The sequence below is a fragment of the Coccomyxa subellipsoidea genome (assembly GCF_000258705.1).
Source record: "Coccomyxa subellipsoidea C-169, whole genome shotgun sequence".
Lineage (NCBI taxonomy): Eukaryota > Viridiplantae > Chlorophyta > Trebouxiophyceae > Coccomyxaceae > Coccomyxa > Coccomyxa subellipsoidea.
This window is the reverse complement of record NW_005178029.1, coordinates 54,935-74,862: the sequence shown is the minus strand read 5'-3', so window position 1 is coordinate 74,862 and position 19,928 is coordinate 54,935. Positions and strand designations below refer to the sequence as shown.

Below are 19,928 nucleotides of genomic sequence, written 5' to 3'. Positions count from 1 at the left end.
CAAGGTTTCCAAACATGATTTTCACATGAAGAGTATGCTTGTGGATTGCAAGGTGTCATCAGCCCTGCTGATCCCATCAGAGGAAGTGCAGGTGTCGTTCTTGAGTGAAAAAACTATCTTGTGCTTATTGACGTTCGCTCTTGTCTGTGCTCCGTCTGGGCATTATATATATTAACAATGAGGATCGAGCCACAGAGCGCGATTACATCTATCTGAGACTCTGATAATCCATAAAAAACAGATTCAAGTAATAATATAATTGCAGTTTCCCGACAGGTTTATTCCTCTGACTAGAGCCCCTGAGGCAATAATGTGCCAGGAAGTGCTGATTTGATACAGCTCTTGCTCCGAAGCCATCAGTCTGAAGGTGTTAATTCCAATGCCTCAACAAGCCCACAAGTTTGGAATAACTCTTCCGCAGCTGAGCATAGCCTTGGATACACACCATTGCTGTGTATCCTGAATACTTTCTGTGAAAGACAACGATTGCGCAGACTAAGATTCAAGCGCCAGCTAAGGTCCACACATCATTGTCTTACCACCCAGTGTAATGCTCCACTCGCAAAATTGCCCCAGAGTCACAACATCCCTGACACAAGTATCCATGCTTTTCAACTGCTCTCACCCGCGCGCAGTTCTTCAACAATGCAACACCTGGACCAAATTTGGACCAAGCTTGAAGTGTCAAGATGCACACGTAGTTAGCTGCCTCAGTCATCGAATTCATCGTTGTCATCACGCCGCCTGTTGAACAGGTTCCGCACAACTCCCAGAACTGTTGACGCCACAAACTGCACAGAGAGCACAAGCAATTATGCCAAGGACCACAGAAAGCCAGGTGATAAGTGTCTAGTTCCAAGCCTCTTTTCAGAATCTCAATGAAACTGAAGCCCAAATCTTTTCTTTTCCAAGACCTTTGACCCTAAACGCCAGCACTCTAGCAACGCTTTGCACCTCCGCAGAGACTCCAGTCTCGGCAGCAATGTGTAGCCATTGTAAGGGCAAGGTAATGGCGCAATTTACCAAGAGAGAAGGCAAGAGAAACATTGCGCAACGTGAAGTCTTGGCAGCGATGTGCAGCCAGTATAGGCGCAAGACAGAGGCGCAGATCTAAACCAAGACAGGATGCAAGAAAAGCAAAGCGCAAAGGGAAGGCTCACCATCAAGATGAGGATGTTGAAGAGGCCGCCACCGCCAAAGAAGATGGGCATTGTTGGGAACAGACTAATGCCGCCGCCGCCGTATCCATATCCGTAGCCGCCGTAGCCTCCCACAAGCGGAGGGGCCGAGTAGTAATTGTAGTTGCGCACGCTCGGGCCACTGCAAGCAATAAAAGCAGCTGTCAGCACAAATGAGATCCATAGTATCAATGACAAAGAGAAACGTAGCAATTTGTAGCGCTGATGTGGACGCTTTGTGGAGAATTAATGCATGTGGAGGTTGATATTTTGGAGTCATATATTGCACAGCAGGTTCTCTCTCAAGGTGCTGTCCATACAGCTGTCCCAAGAGAGACAGCTGTCCAGCAGAACAAGCAGACAGCGCTCAAGCTAACAGGATATGTAGCTTGATCATGTGGGCTGACAAACAAGGAGAAACAAACAATTTATACTCACACCTTGGACGCTGCCCCAGGCAGGAAAGCACTGTTTGCTGACAAACATCCAACAGCACCAGAGCTGAATGGTTGCTAAGGACTACATTTGCAATTGAAAACCTCGAACATGACTAGCCGATAACACGATGGATCTTTCCTCATGGATCTCAGATTGAGCGAGAATACGGGGTTGCTGCAAGCAGATTGCTTTATTGTGCAAAGCCAGAAGCTTCACCTTGAGCGAGGCACTGAGGGCGCTGATCTGGGGGCACTGCTTCGGAAGGAGCTACCACCAACGCGTCCTCCGGACCTGGCAGCAAGAGCGTCCTCTGGTGCAGCTGCGCTGAGCAGCAGAGATGCCGCAAGCGCAGCAGCGGCCAGCTTCGGAGCAATAGACAGGCGCGGCTCCTGTTCTGGCCTCTCCGGCTTCTGAGCGCTGCATCGCGCCGCGAGTGAAAGGCGGCGTGTGGGAAGCACAGGCAGTGCAGTACGTGTTCTGGTGCTACTGAAAGGAAGTGGAGTGTGGATCACGGATGTCTGCATTTTTGCCAATAATAATCAAGCTCGCACTTGCAAGAACCTTGCCTCGCTGTTTGTAATTCCAGGTGTCTTGCTGAACGATGTTTGAGTCTGTTCCGGCTTGTTCTGATTCTAGAAGTGGGAACCAGTCAGCGATTGGCCACGCCTATTGGAGATTTGGAAATATCTGACTGATCATGCCGTAACCCAAGCTTCCATTTGGGAGGAAGCTGCCAGCGAAGTGCATGCATCTGCTGGCATCAGAGCAGAACTCTTCAAATACGTTGCATACATTAAGAGAGAAGGAGTTCCAGGAAATAATATTATGTGTTCAGCAGAAAGATAGAGGATCATGCGCAAAAAGTTATCCACTATCAACTAGCATCTTTTCGCACTGTAAAAAATATATCTGCGAAGACATCATCTGGATACTTTCCTGAGCCGCGTAGCCGTGATATAACAAGCCTCGGAGCTGCCGGCAACTGGAAAGACAGCTACCTGTCTCCGCTGTTGCTTGCAACAGATCGCGACAATGTGATGGACACGCCCTGGTATACAGAATGGCCTCTCAGTCAGATGCAAAAGCTGAAGAAATCCCTCACAGCATCGCATTTGTACTGATCGATGGCTTGGGGGACGTGAGCGTTCCATTCCTCAACGGCAATACGCCCCTGCAGTTCGCTTCCACAAGATTCCTGGACAGCGTTGCAGGTAGTGCCTCACAAAGATTACTTCGCTTTCTGTGGTCCTGCAGTGCTCGACCACCTTTCCTAGCCAGCAGCTGTCCCCGCAGCATGTCAAGAACAGAATCTAGAGAGCGGTAGAAGAAGTCCGTGCTTGCAGTGGTTGTGAGCGGCTTTTTATATTTCAACTTCCCAAATACGCAGGAGCCGGGCTCAATGGTCTGCTGGATCCAGTGGAGCCTGGTCTTGCATGCGGCAGCGACACGGCACACTTGTCGATCCTAGGCTACGAGCCCAGGCTGTGCGTTCTTCACACCTTCTCACCCATGTCATGTTAGTTGGACTAGATCGCCTCTGGCCCATGGCAATGGTCTACATGCTTGTGATATCTCCTCTGTAAATTGGGCCCAAACGCAATGAAGAGTAGATAGAATGCCTCGATGAGGTACTTCTATTGCATTTGTACCCACCACTTTACAAAAACTCCCGGCAACACGGAATAGACTTACCTACCTTACATGCATGCGCGTGCAGGCACTACCGGGGAAGGGGGGCCTTTGAGAGCATGGGGGCGGGGATCCCCATGCAGCCGGGGGACATCGCGTTCAAATGCAATTTTGCAACGCTCAACCCGGCCTCCGGCGTCGTGCTCAGCCGCCGCGCCGACCGCAAATTCGAAGACATCGGGCCGCTCCTGTGCGCAGACCTCAACGGTGCGATCGGAAACACTACATTACTAATTTATGGGGCATTCTTCGTGCATGGTGTTGCTGATTGCCTCAATACTTGCCGCATTGAAGACATTGCCAGTCCCATGCTGGCAGAAGGGAACAGCCTTTCTCAATTAGGTTTTTCGGGGGGGTTCATATTCGATCTCCAGCCGATCAGTGACCTGCAGATCTGGCAGCATTCCTCACCTTACCAGAGCTCGCTGATCACAAGTGCTTTATCAGAAGCGCACAGAAGGGAGGACGTGACGGTGGGGTGAGAGTTAGTTGAGTGGTGTTTGTATGGGCAGGTGTGCGGCTGCCGGGGTTCCCACAGCACTCGGTGGCGGTGAAGTATGCGACGGAGCATCGATGCGGCGTGGCCGTCTCGGGGCCAGGCCTCTCGGACGCCATAATTGGGACTGATCCCCTGAAGGACAACTTGCCGCTCCAGGTGCTCCAACTGTCTTGATGTTTGAGATCTTCTGCTCCTTTGGCTTACATCAACGCATGAGCATACGCCTGGCATGGGGCTGTGCCAAGCCGACACCAGTGGCCAGTGGCCCCTGTACATTGCCCTTTGTTGGCAGCAACAGTGTGCAACAGGAGTAGGAATAGACATCTCGCTCCCTCCAGCCAGGTGCACATGTCGGTGCTGCTTCAACATGCTGCGCCCAGTTTCCACTGCGTATATCTGAGTCCAGACAGGAGCAGGCCTTAGCAAAAGCTCTTGAGGGGCTTGAGCTCACTTGTTAGGCATCGTCTCATCCTCCATAGCTGCTTGGGCTCTGTTGGGAATGCCGTTAGTGATGTTAATCATTTACTTGCTGCAAGCGCAGGAGGTGAAGCCGCTGGATGGATCGCCGGAGGCTGCCTTCACAGCAGTGCTTGTCACCGAGCTCTCAGCCACTCTCTGCAACGTCCTCAAGGTATTTGCTGGTTTGACCTCTCACTGCATGTGCATGTCAGGCCCAATCTGGAAGGACCCTGCACCCTGGCAGGCAGATAACTGCTGTTGTCCATTTAGGATAGAGGGTTTTCAAGTGCAAGAGGCAGCATAGCTGATTGCTGCGGCTCTGTGCGCAGGATCATCCGGTGAACAAGGAGAGGGTGGCTGCAGGCAAGCCGCCTGCCAACATTGTGCTTTTGCGGGGCTGCGGATCAAGGTGCGCACAATCCACCTCCCCCGTTACTTCTTGCATTTTGTCATTGTATGTACAGCGCTCTGTGCTTCTGTGTCAGGCGGGTAAGGATAACCATGACAGAGACTCTGTATTGAGGATTGGCGCACACAGTGGCAACATTTGCCCCTTGCGCTGACGACTGTAGGAAATTGACCCCTTGTGAGCGCCTATCTCCTGCTCTCACAAATCTATCAACAGACTGCATCAAGGACTGGGGTGACACATCTCAAGTCAAATTGAGCATGTAGGAAATCAAATTCAACCTTCTATGTTACTCACCAAATCCCTTCTAACGAATGTCTACGGCGGCTGCAGGATTGCTGTGGAGGGATTTGAGGAGAGGCATGGGCTTCGCGCATGCATGGTCGCCCCCACCAAAATCATTGCTGGCCTGGGGATGTCCCTCGGCATGGACTGCCTCTCAGTGCCTGGAGCCACAGGTGCCGTTTTTTCCAATTTTGTCTCTCACTATGGTCTTCCTTTGTGGGTTTAGCATGCTGGGGGATGCGTGGTGGGACAGTGGATGGGGTTGCAGAGGCAGACCTTCGTGGCTGTCAAAGCTCCTTTATTGCACCTTGCATTAGGTATTGCCTAATAACTTTGGCAAGGCCCATCCATGTAAAGATCGCGTACGTGCAGTTGAGCAGGGAGAAGATTGCATACTTAACGCAGATCTGCTACCCCTTGCAACAGAGGGGCATGGAGCAGAGACACTGATAGTATGGCCCTTTCAGGGGCTCTGGGCGTTTGTCAAAGGCATGCCAGCATGTTCTGTACACTGCACTCCTTGCCTCACATTGACTGGCATGCCCTTCACTGCAGGGGACTATAGGACACAGTTCCACAAGAAGGCACAGGCGATCTCATCAGCGCTGATCGACGGTGGGTACCGCTTTGGGATGCTGCATGTGAAGGCTGTGGACGATACCGGTCACGACAGACAGGCTGTGCTCAAGGTGACCGACTTGGCCTCATCTTCCACATGGCATGTCTCTTACATGCCTTCAGCCACAAGACTCCTGTGACAAGAGGGCTCTCTATTGCTGCATGCTCTTGCGCACTGCAGTCTGCTAGGAAAGCAGTGGGTCCTCCGAAAGAAACCGCTGCTTGATACTGCTGCAAGCATCGGGCGCCACGTATTGTGCGGGGTGTGCAAATTCTGCCCTGCGTGTTAATTACAAACACAATCGGGCATCTGAGCGAATTCATACATCTGTCTGCTTGCTGTTGCCAACGAGCTAGGCTCACAGCTATAAGCCTCCGATCCTTGGTTGCAAATAGTACTGGTAATGGAGATTGTCATCATTGGTGGGAACGCCGTTTGGCAGGTGCGCTATCTTGAGGCGGTTGATGCAATGGTGGGCCAGCTAATCAGGCGGCTGTGGGAGGCCGAGGCGTCCGGTCGGGGGCGATACTCCCTCTGCCTCACGAGCGATCACTCCACCCCGGTAGAATTTGGCGACCACTCTCATGAACCGGTGCCATATGCCATCGCGCGCCTCACGTGAGAACTTTCCTGAGCCTCTGTATACTGCTGATCGTGAGCATAAGCACACATGATTGCCAACATCATACAGTAATGTAATGCACTGATGTTGTTGAGCCGGAGGAGTCTTGCATGCTGCACGTCTTGCATGAAACTGCAAAGCAGCCCTTCCTTTAACATGGCGCTCGCAAGGCCTTGCATCTCTGCATCCACTTTGGTGTTGTTGTGTGTGTTGTTGTTGTGGACAATGCTGTTGTTGCCTAGGACTAGCTAGCTTTCGGCTGCTTTGAAGCTTGGATGCCTGTGCATGCTGGAATGCAGATGCACTAGGCTTTGATGGCCTTGAGCTTGCATGGAATGGTCCCAGGCTTGCAATTTTTGTCGTCATGCCCCTGTCTTTTTGCCGTGGCTCCCTGGCAAATGGCGGGGGTGGTGTTTTAGCACCCATTTGTTCCTCCATTTCAACCACCCAATTCCAGATCAGACACTTGACTGACTGAGGTTCCCCTGTGCAGTCACATTGTGGAGGCGCTTGGAGGCAGCACTTTTGTTAGGAGCATCCCACTCGAGCCAATACCGCACCCAGACCCCGCAGAGAGCGTAGCGGAACTGCTCTCTAGAGCAAATGGTGTGGAGGGAACAGCGGCACCTAAGAGAACAGTACAGCTTGGGGATAATGTGGGCAGCTTTGATGAGGTGGCGGCTGCCCAAGGGGCTCTGGGCAGATTTCCGGGCAGCCAGGTCATGCCCCTCATAAGGGATTTTTTATCAAAGGTACCCTAAATTTGAGAGTGGACATCGAGTGAACATAGTTGCGCATTCAAATGCTGTACCTTTGATCTGCTGGAGGCAGGCTCCTTACCAACTTACAAGGTCATGTTCTATATCTAGAAGATTTTGATGCATATGGCGATAGTGTCAGCAGCTTGGGGATCCTTCCACCCTAGTGCAGTAGCCTCTCAGGAATCGTGTTATAGGTTCAACCGATGAATAGTTTAGCTGATCATTGCAGTGGCAGAGCCGCAGCCTGCTCTGTCCTGTGTCACTTTCACCACCCACAGCTGCGCCCATCATCATGGGGATAGTGCAGTCAAACTGCTATGTCTGAATATCTTTCCCCATTTGTAATATTCACTATCAAAGAATCTGCAGCTCCATTGCCTGGAGCTCAACAGAACCTCCTCAACAATGAGCCACACCGCTCCCCTAGATCTTACTCCTGCTGAGCGCCGCAGCTTGCAACACAGATCTGACTCAATCACTGGCTGCCCATATCCGGCGCTGTGCATAGCTCGGCAGCAGAAATACATTATCGACTATCAAGTCCGCGCCGTGACTCCCTCAATCATCTGCATTGCAGGATTTCTATGCTCAGTTGAACATATGAAGCAGGCCCTAAATATCAAGCTGCTTCTGCATCCCTTGCTCTTGCATGCGGCCCAGGTGGTGATATTTTTGAAAGTTTCATGTCTAGGGTGCAACAAGAGAAGGTGAAGCAGGTCACCTGCTTCACTGGTGGTGGGCTGATGTTCTTCGGCTTTGAGAAGGACTGCCGGATGGGGGGCACTACCACTGGTATGATAATACCTGCGGAATAGCAATATTCTCATGCATAGCCTCAGAAAATCAGGTCTTGCAATTTTCTAATGCATAGCACTGCTGCACAAGCAACTGCAGGTGGTGCTATGTGAGCTGGCAGCTCGTAAATGACGCGCACCTATGCCTCCAATGATGCAGCTCCACATGATGATGGGCTCCTGATGCAGCATCGTCCGGAACCAAGCTCCTGCTCCAGACATCCTGGGTGCTAGGACTCCAAAGATGTGCCCACTCGAAACTTGGGGCAGTATCCCTGACAGACCCCTTTTGAATGCTATTGGAAATGCAAGGAACAGTACGAGACGACCAACAGGCACTTCAAAAAATGATCGGTGTCGTCGAGCTGATCTCTGTAGGTTTAGCAGGTCTGGAAACCAACACGCTGCAGCCTGCAATCCTACGAACAGATGAAGAAATCTCGACTCAATGGAAAAATGGGGATTGTTGTATTGATGAGGATTTTGCAGGCAGACCTGGCGATGAATGGCAAGTTCATGCACCTGTGGACGTGACTTTGATTCTACATTGGTGGTTGTCCATCACATGGCTTCCCAGCAGAGCCGTCTCAGATTGCTTTGCTGCATTCCTTCGATCTATCAATTCCTCACTTCTCCAGAAGATATAGGTCAATCTGAAATCGATTCATAAAGGCTCCGAGCGTCAAAAATCGCAGAGAGTGTGGAGCTACCATAATCTCCATCAACGTGCAGACTTTTCTTATCCAAGGCCGAGCCTACCTGGTTCAAGGAAAGGGGACTTCTCAAGGGTGAAAATAGAAGTGTACATCGATTGACAAGAGGCCCGCAATCGAGGCCAATCCGTGAAAAAAGCTTAGCTAGTGGGACGCCTACTTTGTCAGCGGATGGCCCCAAAGTCGAACAAAGGCAATAAAGCTGCTGACAAAGCAAAGCTTGAGCAGAAAAAGAAGGTATGCGATCGCTTCGATACCCGCAGCGATGCATGGCATGCTCCCCTGGCAGCAGACAGCTGCTTGCCCAGGAACTGCTCACTTGGTACAATTGTCATATGTTGCATTAATTGATTTCATTCTATAACAAGCTTCCAATGAACAATACTGCTACTGCCAGGTCGCGGAGGACAAGACATTTGGTCTCAAGAACAAGAACAAGAGTGCCAAAGTCCAACAGTGAGTCCCAGTCCATCACAGAGTGATACATCAACCCGTCTTGGACACTTTGCTGGCTAACAAGAAGCTTGAGGATGGGTATTGCATGTATTGGGGACGTACATTGATCTAACCGCTGCCTGGTACTTTAGTATCTGATGAGCTGTCCTGTCCAGGTTCGTGAACACCGTCAAGAAGAATGTGGACGATGCAGCCAAGAGGGCGAAGGGCCCTGATGCAAAGGTACTTACTGCCTGAGGCACTGTCTCTGGTCAATCGCCCGGCCAAGTCATCATCATAATCACACAGCCACACTTTGGATCAGGCATTTGGCCCCAGATCATGACAAGGCTGCCTCAGACTAAATGTGCCTGAGACTGTGTGAAAAGAGGGATATCGCTGATGCATGAGTGCCTGCCTGCAGGACAAGAAGAAGGCAGAGGCTGAGAGAGCCAGGGAACTGGCAGAGCTCTTTGCCGTTGCCATCAAGCAGCCCAAGGTGCCTGTAGGTGGGCACCCTCCCCTCAGCACTAACCCAAAATAGCCGACATGCCCGCACTGTGCTTCCTGTCGTCAAAGATTCCCGTAGCAGTTCAATGCATGGTTGTTTAAACTCATGCGCGCCAACCTGCGCACGCCTTTAGGCGGATAAAATTGGGTGCATGCAGTCAGTGGTGTTCTGAGCGAGGAGGACCATAGTTCAACACCCTGTGTCAGTGATGTCAGGGAATCGTTCGAGTAAACTACCCCAAGCGATGACTCACTCTCGCTGTCATGTAAGCTGACACTTGTGAGCACTGCGCAGGCGTGGATCCCAAGTCGGTGGTGTGCGAGTACTTCCGGCATGGACAGTGCACCAAGGGCTTCAAGTGCAAGTTCTCCCACGACCTCAACGTGGAGCGCAAGGGCGGCAAGATCGACATCTTCCAGGACAGGTGCTGCCATTTTCTTCTCTCCTGCCTGCAGTTCAGCAGACGCACAGACATGTATGCTTGGCATGTGTTCTCGGGACATGAGCAACACCTGCAAGACGACACAGCACGAACGGTGCCGCCCTTCGTTTCTCTCTCCAATCCTCTTTGTATTGACCAGTTATTCGACATAGGACGAAAGTTCCTTGCTTGCAAAAGCTTCTGATATGTATGATTCAGTCTGGTTGCATCACAAGCGTTGCAATTCTGTTGATTATGCAGCTTTCATTGATGTGACGCGAAAGTGTGTGCACATATTTGGTTCGTACGAGAGCGTATGATTTAATGCAAAAGGGTATCACAAGGTTACTTTAAGTAACTGTGGAATGGGCAGGCTATAATCCTCGGTACAATGGGTCATATGCCCTGCATGTGTTACAACAGGAGGGGCGGCGAGGAGGATGAGGAGGGCATGGGCGAGTGGGACCAGGAGAAGCTTGAGGAAGTTGTGAAGCAGAAGCACGGCGCCGAACGCAACCGCCCCACCGACATTATCTGCAAATACTTCCTCGACGCCGTTGAGAAGAAGATGTATGGCTGGTGAGCGCGCAGGACATCCCTTCAGAGTTCAATAATAGTGGGGACTGCGTACGTGGAGCACATTTATGCAGTCCTGTTGCAGATCAGGGCAGCTGCACAACATACAACACAACACACAACAAAGAACACTGAAATGAGTTGTCAAGAGCTGTCCTTGTGATGCGACCTGCTGCCTTTCACATCCCTCCTGATGCAGCTCTTGCAGTCCTCCAAAGAGGCATTTGCATACGGTAGATCAAAAGATTTCTTCTACTGCCCCTGTTTGCCAGGCGGACTAGTGGCACCAGCACGTAAGTGGAGCACGATACCTGCTTGTTTTGATCTGCGTGAAGGCAGTCATGTCAGTCTGAGATGGGCTGCGGCAATAAAGAGCATGCCTGCAGCCTTCCTGCACATACCTAAACGCAATCTGTGGTTGCTCTAGGCCTGAAACTGTGCCTGTCTTGGTGTTTACTGAGAGTGGAGTCCTGTGTTATGGTGCAGGTTTTGGGCGTGTCCCAACGGCAAGGACTGCAAGTACCGCCACGCACTGCCGCCAGGCTACGTGCTGAAGAGCCAGATGAAGGTGCGCCCGCGCATCATCCCCCTCTTTTGCTGTTCAATTAGTACTAATCGTACTTTGGATATCTCTCTCTGGCTCAGCCGGCAAGTGCACATGCCTGCAATTGTGCCCAGCCTCGGCGCTTGCTTCGATTATGGCCTTCCTGTGTCTTCCAGCTACAGGAAAACGTGGTGCATTAGTGCGTCTTTAAAGGTGGTGACATGAATGTGTGTCTGTGTTGATTTGTTCAGGAGCTGCTGGAGGCGGAGGCAGCCAATGTGAAGCCTATCGAGGATGAGATCGATGAGGAGCGGCGGAAGGTTGACGCCAAGACGCCCATCACAGAGGAGGTACGCCATGACTGTTCACACTACATCCTGCCTTTGTGACTAGAAGGCAATGAGTTCGCTCTCTTTGACTGCCGTATCTCAATATGACTATCGACGCAAATAATAGTCAATCCTGGTTCCCACTTGCCAGCGGTCTGGATCATGCAGATCAGCAGGCCTCAGCAGGTCTCAGCGGCAGCCTCGTATCAGGCAATATGCAGCATTCACCATCCTTGTGTTTGCTGTAGCGCTGCAGCTGGCATGTCTAGAAGAGCAGCTGTGTTAGCCCAACAGGAACAGTTGTCTGGAATGCAAGTTGCCGGCATCAGCGCTTATGTGGCAGATTTGGTGTGCAGACGTTTGCGCGGTGGCGGGAGCAGCGCAAGGCGGAGAAACAGAGGAGACGCGATGAGGAGGAGGCCGACCGCAAACGCAAAGGCATCCTCACCGGACGCGAAATCTTCATGCAGGCAAGCACCGCATTTTTTTTAAGCCTCAATTGGTGCACTCTTTGTTGCTGGCGTGCTACTCCCCTAATGGGCTAGGCCCCCCCTAATCGGTTTTTGTCACAAGTGGCTTTGGAGCCAATCAGGATCTTCATGAAGGCAAGTATGCTTCTCTCTTCATACTGGTGTGCTACAGAGTGTATGGCACTTGTTATGGGATCTTCAAGCAGGTATGTGTAAGCCCTTCTTGACAATGCCAGTGTGACATGGGGTGTAAAGCGTCTGCAGGATAGGCATCGGGTCATCGTCATCAGATGCCTGTATGAAAGCCTAGGGGCCATGCAACCTTAAGGACACTCTATTATCAAGAGATGTCTGGCAGCTGTGCTTGACAAGCACTCAATGAAGCCAAATAGCGCACTGGAGTGTTAGAATACATGCAGAAACTCTGATCATGTGAGCCGCGCGGGCTTATAGGTGTACAAGAAGGGCAGGCCCATCGAGGAAATGCAGCAGGCACACACCTGCGCTGTACCCTGAGAGCGCAAATCGTAGGGTTTCCTGATCCCCTTTCTTCGCTCCCCCGCGCAGGAGGGTTTCCAGGCGGAGGACGACGCGGGCGCGCACGACGCGTACGATCGCGAGAACGACGAAGAGGACGAGATCCGGCGCATGGACGAGGAAGCAGCCGCCCGCCTCGCTGCCGAGGCGTCGGCCGCCGCCGCCGCCGCCGGGCCGGGGCCGTCAAACGGCGCTGCCGCATCTACCAGCAATGGTGCGCGCCTGCTTGCCTGCTGTATGCTATGAGTCTCCTGCCAGCGTGCAGCATATCTAGGTTGCGTGCATAAGAGCATCTGTCGCCGCCGCGGCGGCCGGGCCGGGGCCGTCAAACGGCGGCTGCCGCGTCTCCCGGCAACGGCGCTTACCCGCGGAGTGATATGTGTTATCTGTCCCTCGTGACGCATGTTAGATTTGCGATATAGAGATGGTTAGCATGGCCCCTGCGCCAGGATGACATGCAAGAAACCGAGAAATGGTGGGTTCATAGGAGTTGTCCGCAATTCCAGCCCTCGCGCTCTCCCCTGTGGGCGTTGAGGTCCTCATTACAGATAGCGGCAGAGAAGCACCAGGCCATACCTATTCCACGTGGGAAGGCCCATTGAACACTGTGGAAGAAAAACCTGGGACACCCCAATCAGGCAACCTGACCCCTTAAATTGGATTTCCAGCTCCTCATAAGCATCACGGTCCGAAATGCTTTGCGGGCTCCGCAGATCACCAAATCCGCTCTAGGCGGCCGGAAAGGTCATCAAATTAGATGTGCAATCTCCCTGTGAGTTGCCTGTATACAATATTTAAGTTTACCTGCATTAGTGTATCGGCCGTAGCAGCGGCCAGCCCGGGGCCATCGAATGGCGCTGCTGCAATTTTCTAGGAGTAATTACTGCGCGCACGTCTGGATGCAGAGTTATCTGGGTTGGTACTGCATTTTTAAGAGTAGATATTTGGCTGACCTCCGGGATCATGATTGCGGTGTGATCTGGGTTTCTTTTTCAAGCCTCAATTCCCCGTGTGGTGTTAAAGGAAGGGACCACTCTTTCGCCCTTTGTACTGGGCTTGGTGAGCATTGACCATACCGCAGAGCGCCTTTTGCAAGATGCAGATGCTCTAGGGGGGGCGAGTGATGTGGTGCTCTGTTGCAGCCTCAAGTGCTGACCCTGCTGCTGTGGATGCAGTGTAAAAGCTTCCAACACATCGTTGAATTGGTTTTCATCTGAGATCTTTGATGCCGGTTGGGGCTTCTATTTCGACACCCTGACGTGATTATGCTAGATTCTGAGGTATTCCTCATTGTAGGTGCAGCAGCAGCCACGAATGGAGGCACGTCTCTGAAGCTGTCCAAGGAGGAGGAGGCGCTGTTTATGGACGAGGATGATGACGAGGACGATGACCTGGACGATGAAGAGCTGGATGCCTTGGAAGCAGAGATGTCAGCCGCCAAAGTGCAGTAAGAACTGCGCGAGTGCGCGGTCGAGACAAAGGATGTCCTGCCAGCAGCCGCCAAAGTGTAGTGCTAGTGCGCGAGTGGGGAGACAGTCCAAACCATACCAGTGTGAGACAATAATGTCCAGCCAGCAAGTAGGGAATTCTTGCAAGTCACATGCGGCAGGTGCTGCATGCGGAAGTAAGTCTGTCACTCTGTGTGATTTTCCACTGTTGTTGCATGGTTGAATTCGTGACGGGGAATGGTTGAAGTTCTGACAGGGAATACTTGTCTGAGAAAGTAGCAATGGGACGTGGATGCTCAGCTATAAATCTCCTTTGAGAGGAGGTTCCCCGATGCATTGTCATAATGGTTGTACTGTAAAATTTGTCATTGCCAACTTTCACATATGTTCACCATCGCGTAAGGCGGCCAAGTGCTAGGCATGCATGGCTATCAACATATGGCAATGTCTGTGCGCTATAATTTCTGAGCTGTCATAGATACTGCATTGCATGTATTGACAATGATGTCCACTTATTCTTTGCTCCCCAAAGCATGGTCACCACTGCAGCAACGCGCTGCACGGGCAATCATTCATTCCTCTGGCTTAATGTTGCCCCTTGTCCTTCCTCCACTGCCCTTGAGGCCCTTCTGTCGGCCCTCCACAACATGCCGGACCCTCTCCATCATCTTCAGCACAGACACATAGATTTGTCAGGAGCGCAGCATGTATGAAATGCCTGTGCAGAATGTATGATGTCCATTGGGTTGAACCTCAGTACTTAAAAGGGAGGCTGCTGTTTCCAAAAAGCGACTTCACACAATAATCCATTACCTCCTTAGCAGAAATATCTGATTTGGATTCAGAAACACTTGAAATTTGTTTTGGGGATACCAACAACATGCAGCGCACCTGGATGAGCGAATTGATGAGGTCCAGTAATCCATCATCCGCCGCACAGTCCAGATCCAAATTCCCCAGCTCCCTGAGCTGCCTCCCCAGCTTACTAACCCTTGCATCACTCCCTCCCGCTGATGTGGCACCCTCTGACCGTCCACTCCCTTCTTCTGAAATTTCCTCTGATTCCTGCTCTTCCCCACGGGCATCTGTTCCACTGCTGCTGACACCAGTCTTTGCTGGTGTCAACTCCAAAATTCTCTTGTTCCAGCTGCGCGCCTCAACCTTCTGCACCGGTGTATGCAGCTGGAGCCCTTCTGAAGGCTCCCCATCAGAGGCTGTCTCCACTGATAGCTCCATCTCTTGTGTGCTACTCTCTGCCATATCACGGAAGTGGTCTGATGCACCGGGGGCTGACTCAGCGTCCAGCGGCTCTTGCGGTGACTCACCCGCTTGCCTGTTCTGGCTCGCCACCTGTGCGCGCAACTCGGCGATTTCCCTCTGGAGCATGCGCACCATCTCCCTGTCTGTCGGCCGCCGCGTGGACTCTTTGGGTATTTGCACCTGCATTTTATGACAAATCCTTTGTGTTATGACAACCAAACCTTATGACAAATCCCAGGTTGCATCCTTGGGAATGTAATAATGACAAATTACATTCCCCTCATCAATGGTACACGACAAACCTTGGCTATGCTGACAATCCTGCAAATTGGATAGACCATCGCCACAGCACATTGACTTGCTGCTCTGTTTTGGTGGGACTGCACGTTGGGCTCTAATAAAGGTTCTCCGGCCCAGGTCGCAGAATGGCTTCATATGAGCGGAGTTCATGTGAGTGAGTGTGCAGCTTGAGCTGGAATTGTAATGCGGCTTAGACAGAGCTCCTTTTATCCTTTTGGTTGAAAGAGCCAGAATTGCCTTTTTGGCGCGCCTGCCGAATTCGAGGGTGTTGCGCGTCTCATGTGCCTGGGACGCCGCGGGTGTGGCCGTGCAAATAAACGCCACCCTGGCACCGCCCTCTGCGAAAAGCCGTTCTCAATTTCACACTATGTTGATCCACTGGGCTTACGTAAGCACTTCGCTGGATTACAATGGATACTTGCAGTACACTATGGCTGGCACGCCAAATGCTCTGTCATGAAATTCCTAATGTGTCCTAGCTTCCTTGTTGAAGTGCCCTCTCGACCATCATTTCCCTGACACTAAGTTATTTTAGAGGAAGCATACAACACTTGCCAGGACTCTTTCCTCTCCTTGAAGCGTTCGGTAGAGGCCTCTTGAGCAGAACTAATAATCAAAACGCGCTGCATGGCAGCTTGCCGGACCTGTGAGCGTGGCCTGCAGGAGGCGGGTGAGCTTGGAGTCTCTGAAGTTGACGTGGGAGGCAACGCCCTCTGACAGCGCGCTCACTACCGTGCCAAGCGCAAGAAGGCTCTTGTTTATTGAAGCGCTCTCCCGCCGCCTGTCCCTGCAGCTCGTCACCTGCATGCACATGCACGCGCATGTCTAACACTCCTGACACCATCACTCAGACTTGTGACTTTATTTTTCTGATGTGACATAATGTACCATACATCTTATTTGGTTTCAAGGAACACAAGGTGGTACTGCCCGTCGCCGCAAAGACTCTGGTATGCCTGCAGCCCAATTGACACCGAACAGCAACAAAGCACTTGATTTGTGCGGTTAATTGTGACTCACCCTGCCTGACTCGGAGCCGGCCAGGTCCACAAGATGCAGGGTTGCAACATCATCCAGCGCCTCTTCTGGCTCGGTGGAAGTGGCACTGTCTCCAGGGGCGCTCCTTGCCACTGTGAAGGTTATGAGTTTGTGACTGCGGCTGCTGTTATCGTTCATGGCCGTGCTGCGAACCTGCATTTTAGTATCAACTGTTGATCTCCTACTCTTAATTCCCCAGCTTCATCAGCATGGCTTCATGCAGCCGGCAAAGATCTCAGAGTTCCACTCTTTGCCAAAGCTGCAGCTGCCCAGTGTTTTGCGACAGAAGAACTTTGTTAACAAGTCTGCCAGTGATCATGATGAAAGGGCAATGGGTAGCAAAGCACCTTGCGGTTGGCAATCCCTCTGGCAAGCGCTGACTTGGCATCCTCTGCTGATGTCAGCGGCACTTGGGTGAGCCCGGTCACATAGCAGCCGATGCCGCCTGTGGCCTGCCGAAGCTCCAGCCGCGCCCCTTTCAGGCTGAACAAGTCATTCAGCTCCTGATAGCACAACCAAATAACACTCAGCAAGACCTGGCATCATGCCAATGGCAAGTCCTTCAGTGAAAGTGTCAGAAGCAATTCATGTTACTTGAAACTAGAAAACCAAAAGCTTTCTCTTTATGGGTTGCCCAGCTCCAGTTGATTCACTCATCATGGCTCGGATCCCTGGCTCAAACATTTCTGCGGTGGTTCACTTGCCGATGGCGCCTCTCCGGGCAAATGCTCACCTCGTTATACACCTCTAAGACTGACATGTTGACAGCAGTTGTCGGCTCAGTCGGCAGCTCCATAAAGAGGTCCGTAATGGCCCGCTGTACGATACCGGGATCCCCAGGACCCCCCGTCATGGTCCATGTCTTGCCGCTGCCCGTAGCCCCGTACATCAGAACGGCCCCGCTGCCGCCCGTAGTCACGGTGCGGACTACATCCCGCGCCATTGCTGAATATACCTGTATCCCAGCGCCATACTTTTGTCTTTCTCAAGAGTGTCTTAGCTAGCTTCCCAGAATATTACCTTGCTGGGAAGTGTGTGCTCGCTGTGCCATGTTCCAGCAAAGCTGCTATTGTGTCTGACATGAGCTCATGCAGTTTTTCATCAAGTCTCCTGCCAAGTCTCCGATTAGCAGGAGACTTCTGAGATTGTACCCCTCCCAATGGCAGAGGGTTCAACCGCAGCTGCAGCATCAAAGCTTGGGGGTTCAAGTGTTGTGGATCACCTGTTCATTGGTGGTCTCTTTGTTGAAGACATGATCATAGTGGAAGAGGTCTGCGCCGTTGCGAATGCTATTGCCCTCTGCCAGAAAGACCGCGGCCTCCCCTCTGTCCAATTCAGGCACACTGCCAAGAGCGCACAAGCATAGAGTAAGCCACATGGGTAAGTCTTGTAAGTCTCTCATGCACAGCCAAAGGCAGGACCTTGACCTCCATCTCCGAGAGGACTCCTGGCACAAGAAAGGGCGCAGATATCCATCGTAATCTAAATATAGTATCGTTCATCTCACCTCAGAGGCCTCACTCTGACAGCCACCGCGATCCCTTCTTTCAGCGTGCTCCTTCTGCTCGCAGGCAGAGAGCAGACGCTTTTGCTTGAGTCATTTGGCGACCAGCAAGTGCTTGTGTTGGACTCATCCAGCGACGAGGGCATTGAATAGGTGTCTTTTGGCTTCTGGCAATGACCCTAATTTCTGACACTTCGGTGCAACCGTTTCTGCTCTTCCCGATGTTTCCGAGGCTGCCGCCGCAGCCAAGATTGATCGCGGTGGTTGGAGATCTAAGTGATGGTATCTTATAAGATACGGCTGAGAGGTATTTATCGCAGGTAGAATAAAACCCGCATATCCCACTCACCGTTCTTTAGAGCCAGCACGGTGCGTCATAACTTCGTTCGGTTCTAGGCAAGTGCCAAGGCCAGTCAGACTCTATATTCAACACCAGACCCATGGGTGTTGTTGGAATCATTCCTGGTCGGAAATTCCTGCGGGTTTGCGAGTTAGGTAGGTAAACCTGATGCGATCAATATGCTGCTGCACAAAAATTGGCGGACTCGGTGCACGTGATGGGCAGCCCGCCTGCCCGTGTGGTAAAAGCCAAAAACAGAGGCAAAAACAGAGGCCCATTGGTGCCACAAAACACGCTGAGACATATAGTGTTCCTCTGCGGTCCCCTTCCCTTTCATCGACGGCAATGTCATGAGCGGTAAAGATTGCGCCGAGCAGTCCGTGCTGTGTGATAGAGGACGTGGCTCTTCCAGCAAGCACAGGAGACAACCCGACTTTGCAGCGACAGCCAGAAGACCGTCGTACAGCAAAAATGAACTGACGCACCGTTTTTCTTCTGTCAAGCCTAAAAATATTATGGAACACTATGCCCTTAGCACTGCTCCAGCCATATAGGCAGAAAGAAAAGTCGATTTGCATTTCAACACCCACACAGCACTAGGCAGCTGGCTGTTGATGCAAAATATTACAACATCTCGAGATGTAGTAAGAAATTCTTGCTACTCAAAAGGAAACTCACTCACATCGTTTAGGGCTCAAAATCTTGCAGTGCCATACAGTAAGTGCTCCATGTGTCTGTGATGTGGGACCAGTAAGAGAGGCTGAATCCTCTTTTGTGGGCCTTGTGTGGCCTGGCAGGCACTCTTCAATACACCAGCAGGGAAGAAAGAGAGGCAGACTTGATTTCGGTAAGTACAAATATATGAGTCAGGCCCCCAGGATGAGTGGCCCACTCGAAGCAGATGTGTTGCGCAGTGTGAGGCTCCGGATGGCTAGCTTCCTCCTGCAAGCGTTGTGGCTTGCTGTGCAGGTGAACTACCGTGGTGAGAAGTACATCAACAGAAAAGAATACTCAGATGCAACAGACCGTATGACCGGCCCGCAAAAGGTAGCTTCAGCAGACAAAGGATCAACTGGGAATGTACGCATGGATGTTTGAGATAGAAAATTGCTGCTCTGCCTGCACAGCACGCTTTTTATTGTACTGCATACGTTCCACTCCAGAAAAGATAGATGGATAACCACTGCTCAGCAGCACACTTTGCACTCTTTGCCCGGCACACCAGCTTGTGTAGCTTGCAAGCGCCATCTACCCAGGGGGAAGTCAGCATTACAAATTATGCAGCAAATTGCATATCAGTGAATGCAGTCAAAGTCTTGCTGACAAAGGAATTGCGGGTTGTGTAAGCATCTGTTAAACAACTCATCACCGTTTCAGTTGCCTGCAGGCTTCGGAGGCGCTATCAGAGTTCTGTTCAAAGGGAAGAAGCATGGGGCAAGAGCACGCCATGGGAGACAAGGGCTCTGTGACAAAGACTGACTAGGTCATGAAAAGTGTGCAATGATATGCTGCAATTACACTGTTCATAAGAGCAGAGTTCACACAATAACGTGAGGCCCTGAGGAACTGTGCCCCTGTCTGGACAGCTCGAGATCTACCCCTTCGACCACAGATGGCATCAAGCGGCATGACAAATGCATTGTAAGCGTTTGCCACCTTCCAGGCCTGCTCTCTGCAGACACTGCCAAGATGTCATTTACTGCACAGTCGTCTCGGTGACCTTATAATACCAGGAGTCATACTCACTTC

The 19,928-nt window shown here is 51.6% G+C and overlaps 4 protein-coding genes across 4 annotated transcripts; 2 read left to right on the top strand and 2 right to left on the bottom strand.

Moving 5' to 3' along the window:
- Nucleotides 1–157: 157 nt before the first annotated feature.
- On the bottom strand, nt 158–2,230 carry COCSUDRAFT_67162 (hypothetical protein). Its single transcript, XM_005645125.1, has 3 exons — nt 1,833–2,230; nt 1,161–1,320; nt 158–791 (listed from the first exon to the last, which is right to left on the bottom strand). Exons 1-3 carry the CDS (start codon nt 2,138–2,140, stop codon nt 711–713), a joined length of 549 nt encoding a protein of 182 aa, XP_005645182.1. The 5' UTR covers nt 2,141–2,230; the 3' UTR covers nt 158–710.
- Nucleotides 2,231–2,416: 186 nt separating this feature from the next.
- On the top strand, nt 2,417–7,991 carry COCSUDRAFT_25023 (archaeal type cofactor-independent phosphoglycerate mutase). The gene is made up of 12 exons (XM_005645124.1): nt 2,417–2,827; nt 3,004–3,100; nt 3,334–3,512; nt 3,818–3,960; nt 4,346–4,435; nt 4,593–4,672; nt 5,006–5,130; nt 5,513–5,646; nt 6,019–6,194; nt 6,692–7,525; nt 7,681–7,763; nt 7,894–7,991. The coding sequence occupies exons 1-10, from the start codon at nt 2,677–2,679 to the stop codon at nt 6,957–6,959; spliced, it is 1,443 nt and encodes a 480-aa protein (XP_005645181.1). The 5' UTR covers nt 2,417–2,676; the 3' UTR covers nt 6,960–7,525; nt 7,681–7,763; nt 7,894–7,991.
- A 646-nt stretch (nt 7,992–8,637) lies between these two features.
- COCSUDRAFT_83525 (hypothetical protein) lies at nt 8,638–13,740 on the top strand (the record flags this gene model as incomplete). The annotated part of the gene is made up of 11 exons (XM_005645453.1): nt 8,638–8,703; nt 8,864–8,922; nt 9,078–9,144; nt 9,326–9,410; nt 9,707–9,836; nt 10,257–10,412; nt 10,682–10,702; nt 10,896–10,977; nt 11,205–11,303; nt 12,320–12,503; nt 13,586–13,740. 11 exons carry the CDS (start codon nt 8,638–8,640, stop codon nt 13,738–13,740), a joined length of 1,104 nt encoding a protein of 367 aa, XP_005645510.1.
- Nucleotides 13,741–14,309: 569 nt separating this feature from the next.
- Nucleotides 14,310–17,737, bottom strand: COCSUDRAFT_43593 (kinesin-domain-containing protein; the record flags this gene model as incomplete). Its single annotated transcript, XM_005645123.1, has 8 exons — nt 14,310–14,405; nt 14,724–14,833; nt 15,130–15,177; nt 15,942–16,098; nt 16,318–16,488; nt 16,683–16,838; nt 17,069–17,290; nt 17,558–17,737. The coding sequence occupies 8 exons, from the start codon at nt 17,735–17,737 to the stop codon at nt 14,310–14,312; spliced, it is 1,140 nt and encodes a 379-aa protein (XP_005645180.1).
- Nucleotides 17,738–19,928: the final 2,191 nt, after the last annotated feature.